This window comes from Anguilla rostrata, chromosome 17 (genome assembly GCF_018555375.3).
Source record: "Anguilla rostrata isolate EN2019 chromosome 17, ASM1855537v3, whole genome shotgun sequence".
Classification (NCBI taxonomy): domain Eukaryota; kingdom Metazoa; phylum Chordata; class Actinopteri; order Anguilliformes; family Anguillidae; genus Anguilla; species Anguilla rostrata.
In genome coordinates, this window is record NC_057949.1 from 4,022,901 (window position 1) to 4,040,151 (window position 17,251).

Here is a 17,251-nt window from a genome sequence, read left to right on the forward strand (position 1 = left end):
ATGTCTATTTCACTCCTATTTTAATCCTATTACACCCCAATTACACACACCCCATATTATTCACTCTATTACACCCATATTATACATCCTATTATACCCCATTACACCGTCTAATACATGTTTATTTCACTCCTATTACACTCCGATTACACCCCTATTACACACATATTATACACTATATTACACCCCTATTACACACATATTATACACTATATTACACCCCTATTACAGCCATACTATACATCCTATTATACCCCATTACACCATCGAATACATGTTTATTTCACTCCTATTACACCCCGATTACACCCCTATTACACACATATTATACACTATATTACACCCCTATTACAGCCATACTATACATCCTATTATACCCCATTACACCATCTATTACGTCTATTTCACTCCTATTACACCCCGATTACACCCATATTATACACTCTATTACACGTTTGTTGCACACATATTATGCACCCTATTATACCCCATTGCATCCCCTGTTACATCCCCAATTACACCCTCTCCATAATACCCCTTCAGTAATTCCCCTGCCATCTCCTGATGCCCCATGAAGGCTCTCAAGAGGCCTGCAACTACGCACACACATGCATATTCAACTATACACAGATATGTGTTTTTGTGTGTGAGTGTGTTCATATGTGTGTGCATCTGTGTGTGTTTATTGTGTGTGTGTGTGTGTGGGGCGTGTGTGTGCATGAGTGTGCGTGTGTCTGTGTGTGTGAGTGTGTGTGTATGTGTGAGTGAGTATGTTCATGTGTGTGTATGTGTGTGTGCCAGAGAAAGACACAGAAAGATTAGCATCATTTCCAGCTGGGAGCCAGCATGGAAGCTGCAGTCTGGCATTTCTCAGCCCCTTTCTCAAACCACGCTCCCCATCCATCCCCGTGCCTGAGAGGAGAGCTGCAGCCTGCGGGGCCACGCCCCCTCCGCCTCCCATTGGCCCAGACGCGCCACCTCCCTCCCCTCCCCTGCCTCATTGGCATTCAGGCAGCGCAGCGTGTGTGGAGGGCAGAGGAGAGCGCGAGTGCTTCAGCGGCTGCCTGCCTGCCTGCCTGCCTCTCCCGCACTGCCACTGCTACTGTCGCTGCCACCGCTACTATCGCTAACGTCGCTACTGTCGCTAACGAAGCTACTATCGCTAACGAAGCTACTGTCGCTAACGCCGCGCTGCTGCTCGTCTGCAGGTCCCCCGCGCCGTGAGGGAGAGAATGAGGGGGCTCCTCTGACCCGCCAGCCAGCCCGCCATCGGCACTCGCCTGGGACCCAGCCGCCAGGGAGCCTCCTGGGGATTTTTTTTTGGCCGCGCGCCCCCTGGCTGACCCTCCCCCCTCCCCCCGCCGCCGCCGTGGTCCCTCTGAAATCCCTGGCCGGTATATGGATAGGAGCTCTTTGTTTCAGCTCATACAGGAGCAGGTAAGGGGCGGCTGTTTGTTTCTATGGTTACCGTCTCCGTAGCGTCTCTCTCTCTCTCTCTCTCTCTCGCTTTCTTTCTGGAGTTAATTCTGGGGCGTGCGAGACCGCCGCGGCTGGGGGGGGGCTCGGTGAACTCCGCTCCAGCCAAAGTTGGAGACGGAGCGCTGCGGGGTGAAATAGCACGTCGCCGTGGTTACCCCGTACGCTCACCCTGCTCGAGGATCCGCGCGCCTCCTCGGCCACGCGTCGGACCTCCTGTTCGGCCGCTGACGATGCCCAGCGAGCGGTCGCCGGAGCTGGCTGATCGGCTGGACAGACGGCCCATTGGTCACCCCAGGACGCTGCGCTGCTAGCTCCGTCTGTGGACCAGTAGTTTTAAACGTCACCCTTGTTGGTGTTTTAACACTTCGGATTCGGTCATTACTGTCTGTTGCTTTCTCTGGCTCCGTGTCTATTGCATTCGCTGCCGCAGGGCTGATCTGAAGAGTGTGTTTGCCCGGCCCCCACGCTGGTCTGTGATTGGCGATCCTTCAGCGGCGCACAGCTCCTTAGCCGCGCGCGGGTTTTCGGACAGCCGCGGCGGTTACTCACCGAAGCCTGTGCTGAGGGGCCGAGGGGCCGAGGATTAACCGCGCTCGCGGGACGCCTGAATATTCAGCGCCTCCTGTAGGTTTCCTGTGTTCGGTTCGGGCGCCGTTACTCAGCTGGCTCAGAGCTGCCTGTGGTTAGACTGTCCCTGACCCTGAAGTCACCCTACCCCCCCCCCACCCCCCTTTCCAGGTCATTCCAAATGCTACCCATTGTCTGCCTTCATGAGGCTCATTATTATAAAGAGACAGAGGGGGTAATGGCCTTGTGATATACAGTGCTGGAGCCCTGTGTGTGTGTGTGTGTGTGGTGGGGGGGGGGGGGTACTCTGCCAGTTCATGAGTATGCTGCCTTACAAATATCAGAAAGAGCTCTAATTCGTTGAGGTAAAACCTTGCTTTGTTGTTCTTTAACTTATGTGGGGGAAAAAAATGTACGAATATGTATGTGTGCATAGAGAGATGTGGGTATCAAGAGAGGCGTAAGTGTGTACAGAGAGCCAAAGGAGTGTATGAATGCACAGAGAGACATAGAGAGAGATGGAGCAGTACATAGAGAGGTGGAGAAACGTGTTTTAGCTGCAGAATGCATACATTTGTTTTTCAGATCTTACCAGTCTGCTAAACGAAAACCTGTCATGAGGGGCAAAATAGCGCTAGAACAATGATTAGCCAATTGGTGGGCAGATGGGACTATCGCTCTATAGACAGGAAAGAATTGATTACCTGCTATGACTCAAGAGTCATACAGGAGCCATTATTGAAATACTGTCAAGAAAGAAACTGAATTATGAGCAAAAGTTATTTTATGTACGTTTTATTGTGGAGAAAAACTATTCATTTCTAGATGTGACTTCTTTTACAGAAATTATTTATTTTTTTAGCAGCTAGGTAAGCCAACTCACACCTGCTGTACAGCCAGTCTGCTAGATGTCAGTACTGAAATGTGATTCCTGAAAAGAACATGTTACAGTTTTTTATGAAATGTTTACACGCGTTTCCTGAATTAATGTTCCCAAAACTATAAACACGAAACTCAAAAGAATCAAACATTTTGGCAAAATTTGTCAAGCCTGATGAACTGTAGATTGAACATTTCTCAAGCCAGGATGAAACATAGCATTCAAAATTATGTTATCTATCCTCAGAACTAGACCTTTCAACCGAAACGACACAAACGTGATGAAATGAATAGGAGTGAGGCGTCCCAGTGAGGGCCAGTTACACACTGGTGTGATAAATGAAAAGCACCGCTATGAAACGCTTTACCTACTGTGAGCTTAACTAATGCATTTTCAGTGTTAACATTGTTACTGTATGCACTTGGGCATAAACAATATACTCAGATACAGTACTAACAAAAATATGTTTTTCACTGTACATTTCAGTTGATTGAGTGGTGAAAAACAGTACAAGAGGGCACAGTAGACCTGCACAGGAAGACTGTTTATGTGAAAAACAAAAAAATGAGAAAACTACGTCTTTTTCCTTATCTCAGTCAGGCCAGAGACTTTTGTCCACGTCACCAGCCCTCTGTCTTCTCTGTGTTCTCCCTGGCAAAGGCGGACGCATACGCGCGGGTGACGTACCAACCCCCGAAAAAGCTCGGCTGGTCTACCCCCCCCATTGCTGCCTGGCGACGGGGGGTGCGAGCTCAAGCTGCGAACCTTCCACCGCCATGCCGCAAAAAAACCCCTCAGTATGACTGAGAAAAGGGGTGTGGGGTGGAAGAGACAGCACAGAGGGCTGCTGTTGAACCATTTGCAGACCAAGCTAACGCTGCCCTAAATGCTAGCGCTCGTGGACTGCTCTGGGCCCTCTGGCTCCCTCTGCTCTGGGCCCTCTGGCTCCCTCTGCTCTGGGCCCTCCGGCTCCCTCTGCTCTGGGCCCTCTGGCTCCCTCTGCTCTGGGCCCTCCGGCTCCCTCGGCTCTGGGCCCTCCGGCTCCTCCGCTTGGCCCTCCGGCTCTTGCTCTGGGCCCTCTGGCTCCCTCTGCTCTGGGCCCTCTGGCTCCCTCTGCTCTGGGCCCTCTGGCTCCCTCTGCTCTGGGCCCTCCGGCTCCCTCCGCTCTGGGCCCTCCGGCTCCCTCCGCTCTGGGCCCTCCGGCTCCCTCTGCTCTGGGCCCTCTGGCTCCCTCTGCTCTGGGCCCTCTGGCTCCCTCCGCTCTGGTAGGATGAGGGCGTTGTGGAGTGTCTGGAGGAACATGAGCGGTAGGGCTGAGCCACACTGGCATTTCCCCTCTGTGGGCCGGGGCTATCCATGATGGCACAGTGACCAGTAAGCTCCGATATGCTACCTTTTATCTGCGGTAATGCGCTAATTACTATCTAGGCAAGCATTGTCTGCTCCTGTGAGGACTGAGCGTGAGCAATTGCTCAATGAAGTTCAGCTTGTTGCATTGCAGTGCATTCCATATCAATTTTATTTATAAAAATCCAGCTGATCTAAACGAGGAGAATTGTGTTTAGTGTTTTGTGAAGGGGTAATTTGGGACAGAAATTTCGGTGGAAACAGTGTGCTTATAGTTTTGCGGAATGTGTACTTGTCATTAACGCAGAGGCTTTGAGCTTTGATCATTGTGTCCACAGTACTATTTTTTGAATATGAACAGTTGAAAAGAACTTTAACTTCATGCTAGATATATGTCCGCCCTGCCTCACAGTGCACTGATGGAGAAGGGATACTTGAGGCACTGTCTTCATACGGAAGAAAGGGTTGGGCTCAGTTCTGTTTCAACTGGGTCAGTTTAGGAAATGTATTTTTCAACGAGATTCATTTTTCAATGTTCTGCTAAACTGCCTAAATTTAAATAGGATCAGACAGAACCCTGGGTGTAGGCAAGTTTTTTTTCCAACTGGGGTGGAATGCTGATGGGCGATTTCGTCCAGATATTTGGCTGACCTGCGCAAATCGTCAAGCTTTGAGAACAAAAAGGCCATTTTTAGACAAAGCTGAGAGCTCTATAGGGGCCTCTTCACCAAAGATGGCAGTTGTGCAAAAATATTCTACAGAAATCAAGTTCACTCTGTGATGTGGGCATATACTGTATCTGTCCTTTCTTTTGATGACTAGGTATTTTTGGGGACTTGGGTTCCTCGATTAATTTGCTTGTTGGATGCTGTCTTGAAAAGTTTGCACATAGCCATCACCTTCAGAAACGGAAGTCTCCAATCATATGCATTTCTGGTAAAACTGCAGATTAAGAATATCCCCTGATTTCACATGCATATTCCAGGCCTCTTTAAGTACCCTGGACCGTGGGAGGGGTGTGTTTGGAGACCGAAGGATCTGGGAAGGACCCTTAGTAGTATAATGATGAGAATGTTCCTTTAAAAGATGCTGCTACAGTGTAAAGCCTTTGGGTTAGGTTCCTAATGGATTAGGTTCAAGGTATCTTATCGTGAAGAATAAGATTTATTGTTAGGGTTATGTTGCTTGTCAAAAAGGTCTCTGATTTCATCCTGCATAACACTTTCTTTTTCTTTGAAATCCCTTCCCGTCCTCTGTACTTCCTACCGTTTCTGTTTTGCAGGGTTGGCATGGTAACATTTCCAACTTGTCACCTGTTCATTAGAGCACTTGTTCACCAGTAAGCGTTAGTTTACATGGATGTCGAATCGCCTCTCACGTATCGTCTTGAAAAATGTTTTGTGCAGTAGGAAGATCTTTGGGAGCCCAGTTCTTGCACCCCTGTGTCAATGTCTCTGTAACTGATCTAATATTGAAAAGCTGCCAGCAACACAAAAAAATATCTAATAAAATAAAATAAAATAATGACCAGACAGAGAGAGAGAGAGAGAGAGAGAGAGAGAGAGAGTTAGCTCCAGGGGCTGGTTTATTAACCTTTGTGAGAGTCGGTGCTAGCTCAGCGAATACATTAATCTTTGTGTGCAGGAGGGCACGGTGTTGAGCTCAGTCACGGTGTTAAGCTCAGCCTATTTCTGGTACGTTGCTGAGCACTCACACGCGCACCCTTTTCACTAACGCACACGTCGGGGCGCCTTAAGGCGCGACATTTGTGCTGCATCGCCACGGCTCACTCCGCACTCTGCTGCAATGGCTCAGCTTAGCGTACTCCGCGACACTGCGCAGTTGTTATTAATGGCTACAAATTCTGCGTGGGAAGGGGACCATCTGTACGCATTAAACTGTTGTGGTGGAGTCCATCTGCAGTTTTGTGCTCCTCCAGACACAGAGCGATAAAATAATTTACTGGGCTTCCATTAGCGATAAAGCTTAACTATTTGTGGCTAGCTGCTGAAACTGGAATTCATTTGAAAGTCATCAAGGATGAGTTTGATTGGTGTGAGCTATGATATGGCCACACCCTCTCAGGACCTCCAGAGTTCACCTGCTTTGCATGTCCTGCTTTAGTGTTCCCCTATTGGCCCATTGACCTTTACTGTCCTGTGGATGCAGGGGTAAAGCCAGGGAAGGCTGCATATGCACAAGGATACAAAATGAAGGCAAAACAGTAAGACGTGTGGCGCAGCCTGGAGGGTGGCCAGCTCTCAAGTCATTTACAAATCCTTCCTTGTACTTGGTCCGCTGCCATGGCACTGTGGTGTGATCCCTTCTCTCTCCCTCATGTGCTTCAGCTGTGCCTCTCCCACCTCTCTGTCCAATCTGCCTCAGCTGTGCCTCTCCCACCTGTATGTCCAATCTGCCTCAGCCGTGCCTCTCCCACCTCTCTGTCCAATCTGCCTCAGCTGTGCCTCTCCCACCTCTCTGTCCAATCTGCCTCAGCTGTGCCTCTCCCACCTCTCTGTCCAATCTGCCTCAGCTGTGCCTCTCCCACCTCTCTGTCCAACCTGCCTCAGCTGTGCCTCTCTCACTTCTCTCTCCAATCTGCTTCAGCTGTGCCTCTAATCTCTCTCTCTCCAATCTGCTTCAGCTGTGCCTCTAAACACTCTCTCTTCTGTCTGCTTCAGCTGTGTCTCTCACCTCTCTCACTTCTCTGCCTTAGAATACACCTTCTGGTATACAGTCAGAGCATACCTCCTTGTACAGGATGAGAGAATAGCGCTATGCATATTGTTCCAATATGATGTATTTCAGTACTCCTTATAGTAACTATTTTTATTTGTATATTTTGAAATGTCCTACAGGAAATTGTTTGTAAAAAAACATAGTGAATCTCCCTCATACAGAATGTACATCTCTGACACTCAGCATCTGACTCACACTTAGTGCTTCTGAATCACATACACACTATCTCCCCAGCATGACCTCCCTGCAGCTCCATAGTAAAGCTTTACTCTATCATTCATCCTTTATCAATGTCTGCAGGGAGCAGTGTGCCTCAGTGCTTTTTTTTTAAATTGACAGCTATGTAATTATTGAATTGAAAAGATCAGACTTTTCTTGGGTTCAGAATTCATAGCATAGTATATACATATAGAATGTTTAGAAATGTCTGTGGAATGTTTTCATTTCCCATTGATTATTTCTCAATTTACAGTGTTGCAACCTCAAAGATTTTTAAATGGGATATTACAATAATTCAAAAATGATACTTTTATCTTTGTTTAAATATAGACCATTGGTTCAAAATAGGTAGGTTCACACCCAATCGTTGTCATTGATTCCAGAACTCAATGTGGAGTGTATTTATTCGAAAAAAGCGGAGGTATTAGATTGCAAACTGCTGAAGATCAATATTGCCAACAATTGTAAGGGGTTTTCCAGCTGAAAGGACAAATCAGAATAGTCATGCTGTCAGAAGACTGAAGCGACTGCCATGGAAATGTCATGTTAAGTGATGTTATTGGGGTCAAGACCTTAAAGTTTGAAAACTAGAAAAGATTGCAAAAGTATTGAACTTCCTACTGGCCTTTAATTATTGTAATCAACAATTCTAAGGTGAAATGGTCACAATGTAATTGCAAAGGGGCCCGATGTTTGAATCACTGAACATCTTTGGACTGCAAAATGGAACAGGAGGGTTAATATAGCGCTTTTATCCAAAGCGCTTTACAATTGATGCCTCTCATTCACCCATTCACACACACGCTCACACACACACACCAACGGTGAAAGGCAACCATGCGAGGTACCAATCAGCTCGTTGGGAGCAATTAGGGGTTAGGTGTCTTGCTCAGGGACACTTCGACACGCCCAGGGTGGGGGATCCAACCGGCAACCCTCCGACTGTGTAGCCCCAGCTATGTAGCTATGTAGCTATGAGCTATGAGCTATGAGCTATGTAGCTTGGCATCTACATTCAGAGCCCGACACAGCCTATCGGTCTCTGCTTGCTGTGGGTCTCTTGGTCCTTCCCCAAGTAAAGGACCAAGTCTGGCGCCCGTTCGCTGACGCCCTCTAAACGGTCTGTCTGTTCACATCCGAGCATCCAGCGGCTCAATTAGCCGGCCGGCACCTACAAACAGATCCCGCCCACGCTCGCTGTCGACCGCCGGCGTCAGACGGCTCGCGCCTCCCCGATCCTCCGCCGCGGTACGAAAGGGAGCGCGTGTCACGGGCGAGTAAACCGGCGCGGACGGGCGGTGAGTGGATTAGGCGAAAGCAGATCAAAGAGCGGGGAGAAGCTTCTCCTCGTTCTCGTGCGGAGCAGCTTCCGGTGGTTTCCGCGCGAGGCCAGGCTGTGGCTCCGGCGAGCTTCTCCGGCCCGCGCGGCGCCGGGGGAGAGGGCCGGAGCGTCGGCGTGGCGCGGTGCGCGCGAGGGCGGCCGTGAGAGACCTTCGCCGTCACTCTCCAGGGGCCCTCTATCTCTCTCTCTCTCTCTGTCTCTATCTCTCTCTCTCTCTCTTTGTTCTCTCTCTGTCTCTCTCACCCCCTTTCTTTCTCTAGCTCTCTATCTCGTTCTCTCTCTCTATCTCTCTCTCTCTTTCTCTCTGTCTCTCTCTTGTTCTCTCTCTATCTCTCTCTCTGTCTCTCTCTCTCTCTCTTACTCTGTCTCTCTCTCTCTCTTGTTCTCTCTCTCTGCATGTCTCTCCCTCTATCTCTCTCCTCCTCTCTCTCTCTTTGTTCTCTCTCTCTCTCACACCCCCTTTCTTTCTCTCTCTCTCTCCCCCTCTCTCTCTCTGTCTCTCTTTCTTTGCTCTCTCTCTCTCTCTTTGTTCTCTCTCTCACCCCCTTTTTTCTCTCTCTCTCTGTCTCTCTCTTTCCCCCTCTCTCTCTCTCTCTCTCTCTATCCCTCAACCTCACTTCTTCATTTCCGCCCCTCAGTCGTTCAGTGTTAATGTCTTTGGCAGCTCCGCGTAGAGGAGGCGGAGTTTGGCGCTTTTGATTTCGTGTGCGTTTCGGCATCGTTTGACAGAACCTGAAGCCGGTGTGCAACGGAGAATGAGATAATGAACCCACTCGGTTGTCACTTGCGAGGGTCATCGTTTGCCTGTGGATTGATGCGCTGTTCTTTGATAGGTGCACGTCACACTGATGCAGTCAAGGTCAGGGCTTGTACATATTTACAACATTACATTACAGGCATTTAGCAGACACCCTCATCCAGACTTACTTACACAACTTTGACATTGCATCCATTTATACAGCTGGATGTACAGTATAATGCAGCATTGCAGGTTGAGTACCTTGTAACATTTTATGGTGCATCAGTCTGTTACAGCTACAGGTTTTGTAATCCATAGAATATCAGTATTTGTAGAAATACTTGCTGGAATTAAGTGTATGCAAAAAAATTGTGATTACAGTTTATACCAATGCTGCCAGTGCATTATGAATCAGAGTGGCAGCGAATATATATCATTATAATTACATGATAATTAATACTATTTGAGCTTGTTTTGCAGGCATTGCCATTTATAAGGTTTTTATTCAGAAACTCATTACTCTTTACGGTAACAAGTTGCATTTAATACGGTAGCTCTGGCTTATGAACCTGACGCTAAATCACGGGTTTAATGCAGGTTGTTCTCCACTGGGCCCCGGCTGCAGCTCCGTGCCTTGGCTTCACGCACCTGTACGCGCCGCAGTCAGCGCGGTGTTAAAAAAACGGTAAATTTCAAATTCCTTTGGGTCAGAGCATTCGCAGAAATAAATAAATAAATAAATAAATAAATAAATAAGTGATTATTTCCTGGGCCTAATTGCAATCGCTTCATCGGCGTAATTGCTTCGTTTCGTGCGCTCTCTTTATCTCTGTTTTTCGTCCGTTTATTTTGGAGAAGAGGCTCTTGATGATGATTACGCCCATTATTCTCCACATAAAGCGACGTTCGCTTTTTGTCTCGCCGGAATCGGTAATAAGGAGCGGCAGGACTCCCGGCCGTGACGGGACTGTTGATCGATGCGTAGTGCAGGCTCTTCGGCGGCTGCTCGTCCAGCGCTAGCGGTCTTTATCGCAGGGCACCTGCCTACTCCACTGAGCGACTGAACCAGCCGTCGTTCCTACGCCTGATATCAGCTACAGCGTTGACAATCCTCACCAAGCGCTGTCGCTATGCCTGATATCAGTTACAGCATTGACAATAGTCACCAAGCGCTGTCGCTATGCCTGATATCAGTTACAGCATTGACAATAGTCACCAAGCGCTGTCGCTACGCCTGATATCAGCTACAGCGTTGACAATCCTCACCAATCGCTGTCGCTATGCCTGATATCAGCTACAGCATTGACAATCCTCACCAAGCACTGTCGCTATGCCTGATATCAGTTACAGCGTTGACAATCGTCACCAATCGCTGTCGCTATGCCTGATATCAGTTACAGCGTTGACAATCCTCACCAAGCGCTTTCGCTATGCCTGATATCAGTTACAGCGTTGACAATCGTCACCAAGCGCTGTCGCTATGCCTGATATCAGTTACAGCGTTGACAATCCTCACCAAGCGCTGTCGCTATGCCTGATATCAGCTACAGCGTTGACAGTCGTCACCAAGCGCTGTCGCTATGCCTGATATCAGTTACAGCGTTGACAATCGTCACCAAGCGCTGTCGCTATGCCTGATATCAGTTACAGCGTTGACAATCGTCACCAAGCGCTGTCGCTATGCCTGATATCAGCTACAGCGTTGACAATCGTCACCAAGCGCTGTCGCTATGCCTGATATCAGTTACAGCGTTGACAATCGTCACCAAGCACTGTCGCTATGCCTGATATCAGTTACAGCGTTGACAATCCTCACCAAGCGCTGTCGCTATGCCTGATATCAGTTACAGCGTTGACAATCCTCACCAAGCGCTGTCGCTATGCCTGATATCAGTTACAGCGTTGACAATCGTCACCAAGCGCTGTCGCTACGCCTGATATCAGTTACAGCGTTGACAATCCTCACCAAGCGCTGTCGCTATGCCTGATATCAGCTACAGCGTTGACAATCCTCACCGAGCGCTGTCGCTATGCCTGATATCAGCTACAGCGTTGACAATCCTCACCAAGCGCTGTCGCTATGCCTGATATCAGTTACAGCGTTGACAATCCTCACCAAGCGCTGTCGCTATGCCTGATATCAGCTACAGCGTTGACAATCCTCACCAAGCGCTGGCGCTATGCCTGATATCAGCTACAGCGTTGACAATCCTCACCAAGCGCTGGCGCTATGCCTGATATCAGTTACAGCATTGACAATCGTCACCAAGCGCTGTCGCTATGCCTGATATCAGTTACAGCGTTGACAATCGTCACCAAGCGCTGTCGCTATGCCTGATATCAGTTACAGCGTTGACAATCCTCACCAAGCGCTGTCGCTATGCCTGATATCAGTTACAGCGTTGACAATCCTCACGAAACGCTGTCGCTATGCCTGATAACCGTTAAGTGGCTCTGCTTTTGCAGGGACCTGGGTTGACGTTGTATTGAGCCGACCCGCTGCCACCTCATGACCTTCGACCTGGTCGTTTGTATTCCAGGGAGGGAGTCAGTGGACATTTTCCCTCAGGACACTGTGCTGCCTGCCAGCTGCTTGGGGCACATGTGGAATGTAGAGATGATCAAAGTTCTGGAGAGGACAGAGACACAGCTAAGATTGTCATAGTTCTGGAGAGGATAGAAACACAGCTAAGATTGTCATCGTTCTGGAGAGGATAGAAACACAGCTAAGATTGTCATCGTTCTGGAGAGGATAGAAACAAAGCTAAGATACTGTTACGTGCTGTAGAGGATAGAAACACAGCTAAGATTGTTATAGTTCTGGAGAGGATAGAAACACAGCTAAGATTGTCATAGTTCTGGAGAGGATAGACACACAGCTAAGATGCTGTTACGTGCTGTAGAGGATAGAGACACTGCTAAGATGCTCATATTACTGCTGTGGGTGACAGAGATCACAGCTAAGGAGCTGGCCACTACTGTTACTGTATTCCAGTAGATACATGGGTTAAGAAATAAGCAGACAGATAAATAAATGATGAGGAGACCTGGGGAGTCCGAGAAGAAGATTAAACTAGCATTAAGACGCCGCTTGTTCTCAATTAAACAGATTTAAATGCATCTGTCCAGGGCCAGAGAAAAAGCAGAGCAGCTTTACTGCTAACCAGAGCCATGCTGTCCCACGGAGACAAAATAAGTATTGTCTGTTACAGAACCTGTGTTTAGTAGTTGTCTATGACCATGAAATGCACTTTTTGTACGTCGCTTTGGATAAAAGCGCCTGCCAAATAAATGTAATGTAATGTAATGTAATGTAATGAGACTGATCTCTCTCTGTCTCTCTCTCATTCTCTCTCTCTCTCCCCCCTCTCTTTCTCTCCCTCTCTCTCAGTCTCTTTCTCTCTCTCCAACCTGTGCCTAATATGCATTCAGTTAATTCAATATATAGCATTGTTCATGGTTTTTCTAAAGTCAAGGTTAAGAAAAAAACATTGATCAAATAGAACTTAATTATCTCCGTTTCCCCGCGCATCATCTCTGTGCGCCTGTGCTCCGCCCCCTGTTGCCTGTGGTGCTGCGCTGAGGCTGCTGTGTTGCTGTCCTTTTTTGGCAGCTGGACCCAGAGAACACCGGTTTCATTCCAGTGGAGAACTTCGCCAGCCTGGTGGAACACCATGAGCTGCGGCTGGACCCCTCCAAGCTGGAGATGCTGTTCGCGCTGGTCCACAGCAACGAGGAGGGGCAGGTGTGCTACCGCGAACTCATCGAGCTGGTGAGTTCCTGCAGTGGGACTGAGCGGGGCTGGGTGGGGCTGGACGGGGCGGGGCAGGGCAGAGTGGATGGGTGGGTCCAGTGCCATTTCTGTCCCATGAATGCGAAATGTTTTTATTTGCATTCATTTTATTGGTATTTCTTCCAATACTTACATTCAACACATTATTAAGATGTCTATTGCATGTAGCCACTATAAGGTTTATCAAAACTCAGTGATAACCACCAGGGATTGTTTGACATTAAGTTTGTGACAACTGGAGTGTTTCACGTGGTGTTGGTAATGATAACTGGTTTCTAAAACTGTTTGGGCAACATTCTTGTCTTGACATGGTCTCACAACAAAAAAGGAAACTGACCAGAATGTTCTTCAACGTCTTGAAATATTTTAGTTTCAGCTTACAAGTTAAAAGAAAAAAAAATGGAAACACCACTGAGATCGGGGGTATAATCGCTGAACATCTTCACCTGGTGGACATGCTCACAAATCAAAGACATGTCTTTGAAGTATAGCAGTAAAAAAAAATTGAAAAATGTCCTGAGTGAACTTCTCATTCTGGAGTGAAACTCTCTGAAGTGCTGTAGCTTTTGAATGCGTATCCCTATCTCTGATTGGGAGGGGGAGTGGCAGGGGCCCTTGATCACAAAGAGCTGCATCTGTAATGAAGGTATTATGAAAAAGAGTGAGAGAAAGTCATTGATTTTTTTTATGATTGGCTCATTTTTCACAACAGAGTTCCAATTTGCAAAACTTCATGCAAAATGCTACACTGCTCATTTCGAGCTCAAAATCCAATATTGAACGCAAAATGAAAATAACTTTGTGAAATAAGACAGATACATCATGCAGAAGTACACTATACACAGCACTGCGGCAGTTATTTTTCACATTGAAATGAAATAATTTAAAATAAAATAACCATCATCATATTATGTGGTCCTACACAAAATCATTCAAACCAAAACACAGAATCTAAGGTACCAACTGTCATATTTAGATGATCCAAATTTCAATGAACTTTTATGTGTTAGTCAGAAAGAATGGAAAGAATCTTTGGAAAACTCCTGTTCAACCCAGACATGGTATTGTGGCCAATGGTGTATTTTCCCCTTAGAATTCACCAGAAACGTTCATTTCACGGCTGTTCTTAAAATATATATATTTTGCCGGCTCCACAGTGTCACAAACTGCACCTTTTATGCGGTGGTGACTGTCAGTTGTGGCGCACAGCATTTTCACTTAAGCAAAGTAACTGAGAGAGATGAAACAATTACAATCACATTAGGTGACATACGATTGTGCTATCAAGCATTTGAAAATGGTTGTAATATGAGGTGGGAAAGTGACTTTTGCATTTTGTATTAACACGTTTATTACCTTAAAGTAATTCCGCACGTCAGTTTTTAACATGAAGAGTTTTACACATAGGAGCTTCGTTGTAAAAAATGCATCAAAGACCTCGACTGACCCGGAAGGACCAAGGAGACGAGGACGGATAAAATAAGCGATTGGAGTGAGCCCCAAGACTTAGCAACAAAGGAAGGAACAGGGACAACGTAAATAGACTGACAAATGAGAAACAGGTGACGACAATAATTACATCAATGATTTCGTAATCAGTTCAAGACACAGCTTTTGCTGCCCCCTGGTGGTAAGCAGGGGCCACGACCCTGTTAGCATTTTAAAATATTATTTGAACATTATAAACAGCCAAAGCTGAATATTTATTGGGTCAGTTTTTTGGTTGAAAGCCTTGTTCAAGCTAACAGCAGCAGCGCCGCAGCTACGGTTTAAAAATTCGACCTCGCGGTTAGAAGTCCGAGACATTAGGCCTCGTTGCCACCTACCGTGCATAATGCAATTGGCTTTGTCATTGTGCTGCGACAGGCTGTATGTAAAGGCCAGGCTGATGGCTTCATCCTTGTGCCGGTGGAAGCTCTGGAGCGGCACTCTGTTGCTGGTGTTGCGGCCATTAGCCGGCTAGCGTTCGCTACTGCACCCCAGTCAGAGGAAACTCCCTCAACATCCGGATCAGGAGGGAGACCTCCAAGCCCATGAGAGTGTGTTTATCATACAGGGGATTGCTTTTTCCCCAGCGTTTATGCAGAGGATTGTATATAACAGAACCTTTACATCACTATGTTTTGACATGTTTTTTTGTGATCGGTTTCTTCTCCAGTGTAGGTAGATTTTTAAAAATATAGGAATAAGAAATTATAACCGAAGTTATGACTCCTCTCTTGACGGTGACATGTGACGTAAACTGTGTAGAATTCAGTTTGGCTGTATACTTCAGATCCGGCCAGCATTGCATTATGAAATCTATCTAAGAAGATTTCGAAACCCTCGTTGTAAGGGATCTGTACGTTTTGCTACGGAGGCTCTGTGTACGCTGGGCTCTGCAGCTGTGGGAGCAGATAGAGGTTCTGCCCTCGATGGGATGCACTCTTTGAATCCCTCTGATAACACCACACCGTATCAATGAACTCACCCGGAGCCTAGTACTGTAGCCCAGTGCAGTGGAAGAGCTAATATGAGTGTGTGTGTGAGTGTGTGTGGGTGTGTGTGTGTGTGAGTATGTGAGTATGTGTGTGTGTGGGTGTGTGTGTGTGAGTATATGTGTGTGTGTGTGTGTGTGTGTGTGTGTGTGTGTGTGTGTGTGTGAGTGTGTGTGTGTGTGTGTGTTTGTTTGTGTGTGCGCCTGTGTGTCAAAGTCTATAGGGTAATGATGCACACCGTAGGTTTAACTGAGCTGTTAGCCTGCAGCGTCAGTAAAGGGATTCGACAGATTCTACTTTGTTCCTCAAGCTTGATCTCAGCCAGAGAGCTCTGCCAGCCTTGCCTTCTGGTGTGAATAATAAACGTCAACCAGATTCATGCTCCGCGGTCTCCGCATCGCCACTGAAGTGTACACAGTAATGTTTAATAACAGCAGCACAACAGGATAAAACGAACTGTATTTGTGTTGAGATCAAAGTAGTTTCTGACAGCTACCAGGCAGGCCGGGCTGTGTGCGGTTTTTGAGGACACGCGCACACTGCAAGCTTGGGTCGTTCCATTGTAAATTACTGAAACCTGAGAGTGAACTAGTCGTACTCTTCGAAAAAGCACGTGTTTCATTTCATGGAGTAACTTGAATGAATCATGCCAAAGACGTCAATTATTTAGAGCTCGAGTGGAACTCGAAGAAGCTCGGCGGAGCTAGAAACAATGGGCCAAACCGATAAAGAAAAATAGTGAGTAAAGGCTAAATTTGGTTTGTGCCTTGAAATTGGCAACGGTGGGACTTTCCTTTTGAAGCGCATAACCTCTGCTAGCACCCCTTCCAGGAGCTCCATTCTGCCCAGTCAGCTGTGGACAGGAAAGGTCTGGGTGCTATGAACCTTTGTCCTCAGATCTGGCCCATGATCAATACAATTTTTCTTCCTTTAGAAACAGATTTTGTTCATCAACTTGCCAACCAATGTGCAAAGAAAGAAATATGCTTACATTTAATTCTAGGTTGAGATTCAGGACCTGATTATTGAATCCAGGCCAGCGTCTTCACTGTTGGGGGGGCGGGGGGGGGGATGGGGGGGGGGGACATGCAAGACAGCCGCTGACCTCCTTCCAGGGGCAGGGCTCCCGACGTTGTCACGGTGGCAGTTTGCGCAGATAAAATCAATATTGCACTGCACCACAGGGGTTGGACGAGGCTTGTGATTATGCGTTATTATAATATTAATGAAATAAAGGATAATTTATCTGTGTGACAGGCACATTCTGTCCTGGACCGGATCCCCAGTTCTTCACCCTCAGTACTGGATAATAGCCTGCAGTTGTTCCTTAAATAATATTTATTATGAAGGTAGTAATGCATCATCAAAATCCTGACTGTTTTAACAAGATTTAAAAACAAATCTATTGGCAACATGAGAAGTAAAAATCCAATTCTTTTTTTACAATGTTTATTCAGCAGATGTCTTTTAAGAACTTGCTAATGAATTGCCTTGTTATAAACAGAATCTCTGAATGATTATTCCTCTATTAATGGCCTACCTGTGGTGATGTTTTAAACTTCTATTTGTGAGGCTTCCAACAGGAAGTACTATACATGGCTAATGAAGCAGTAATGGTTCATTACTGTAGTTTTGGGAGACTGGCCTATTCCATGGAGGATGTTCATGC

The 17,251-nt window shown here is 47.0% G+C and overlaps 1 protein-coding gene across 1 annotated transcript in view; it reads left to right on the forward strand.

The window, feature by feature from the left end:
• Positions 1 to 1,030: 1,030 nt before the first annotated feature.
• The window catches only part of LOC135243735 (rhomboid-related protein 1-like), a 55,927-nt gene continuing 39,706 nt past the window's right edge, over positions 1,031 to 17,251 (forward strand). Inside the window, exons 1-2 of the mRNA XM_064315735.1 lie at positions 1,031 to 1,437; positions 12,926 to 13,084. Of these exons, the coding sequence (XP_064171805.1) occupies positions 1,399 to 1,437; positions 12,926 to 13,084 (198 nt within the window). The 5' untranslated portion in view covers positions 1,031 to 1,398. The remainder of the gene's footprint in view (positions 1,438 to 12,925; positions 13,085 to 17,251) is intronic.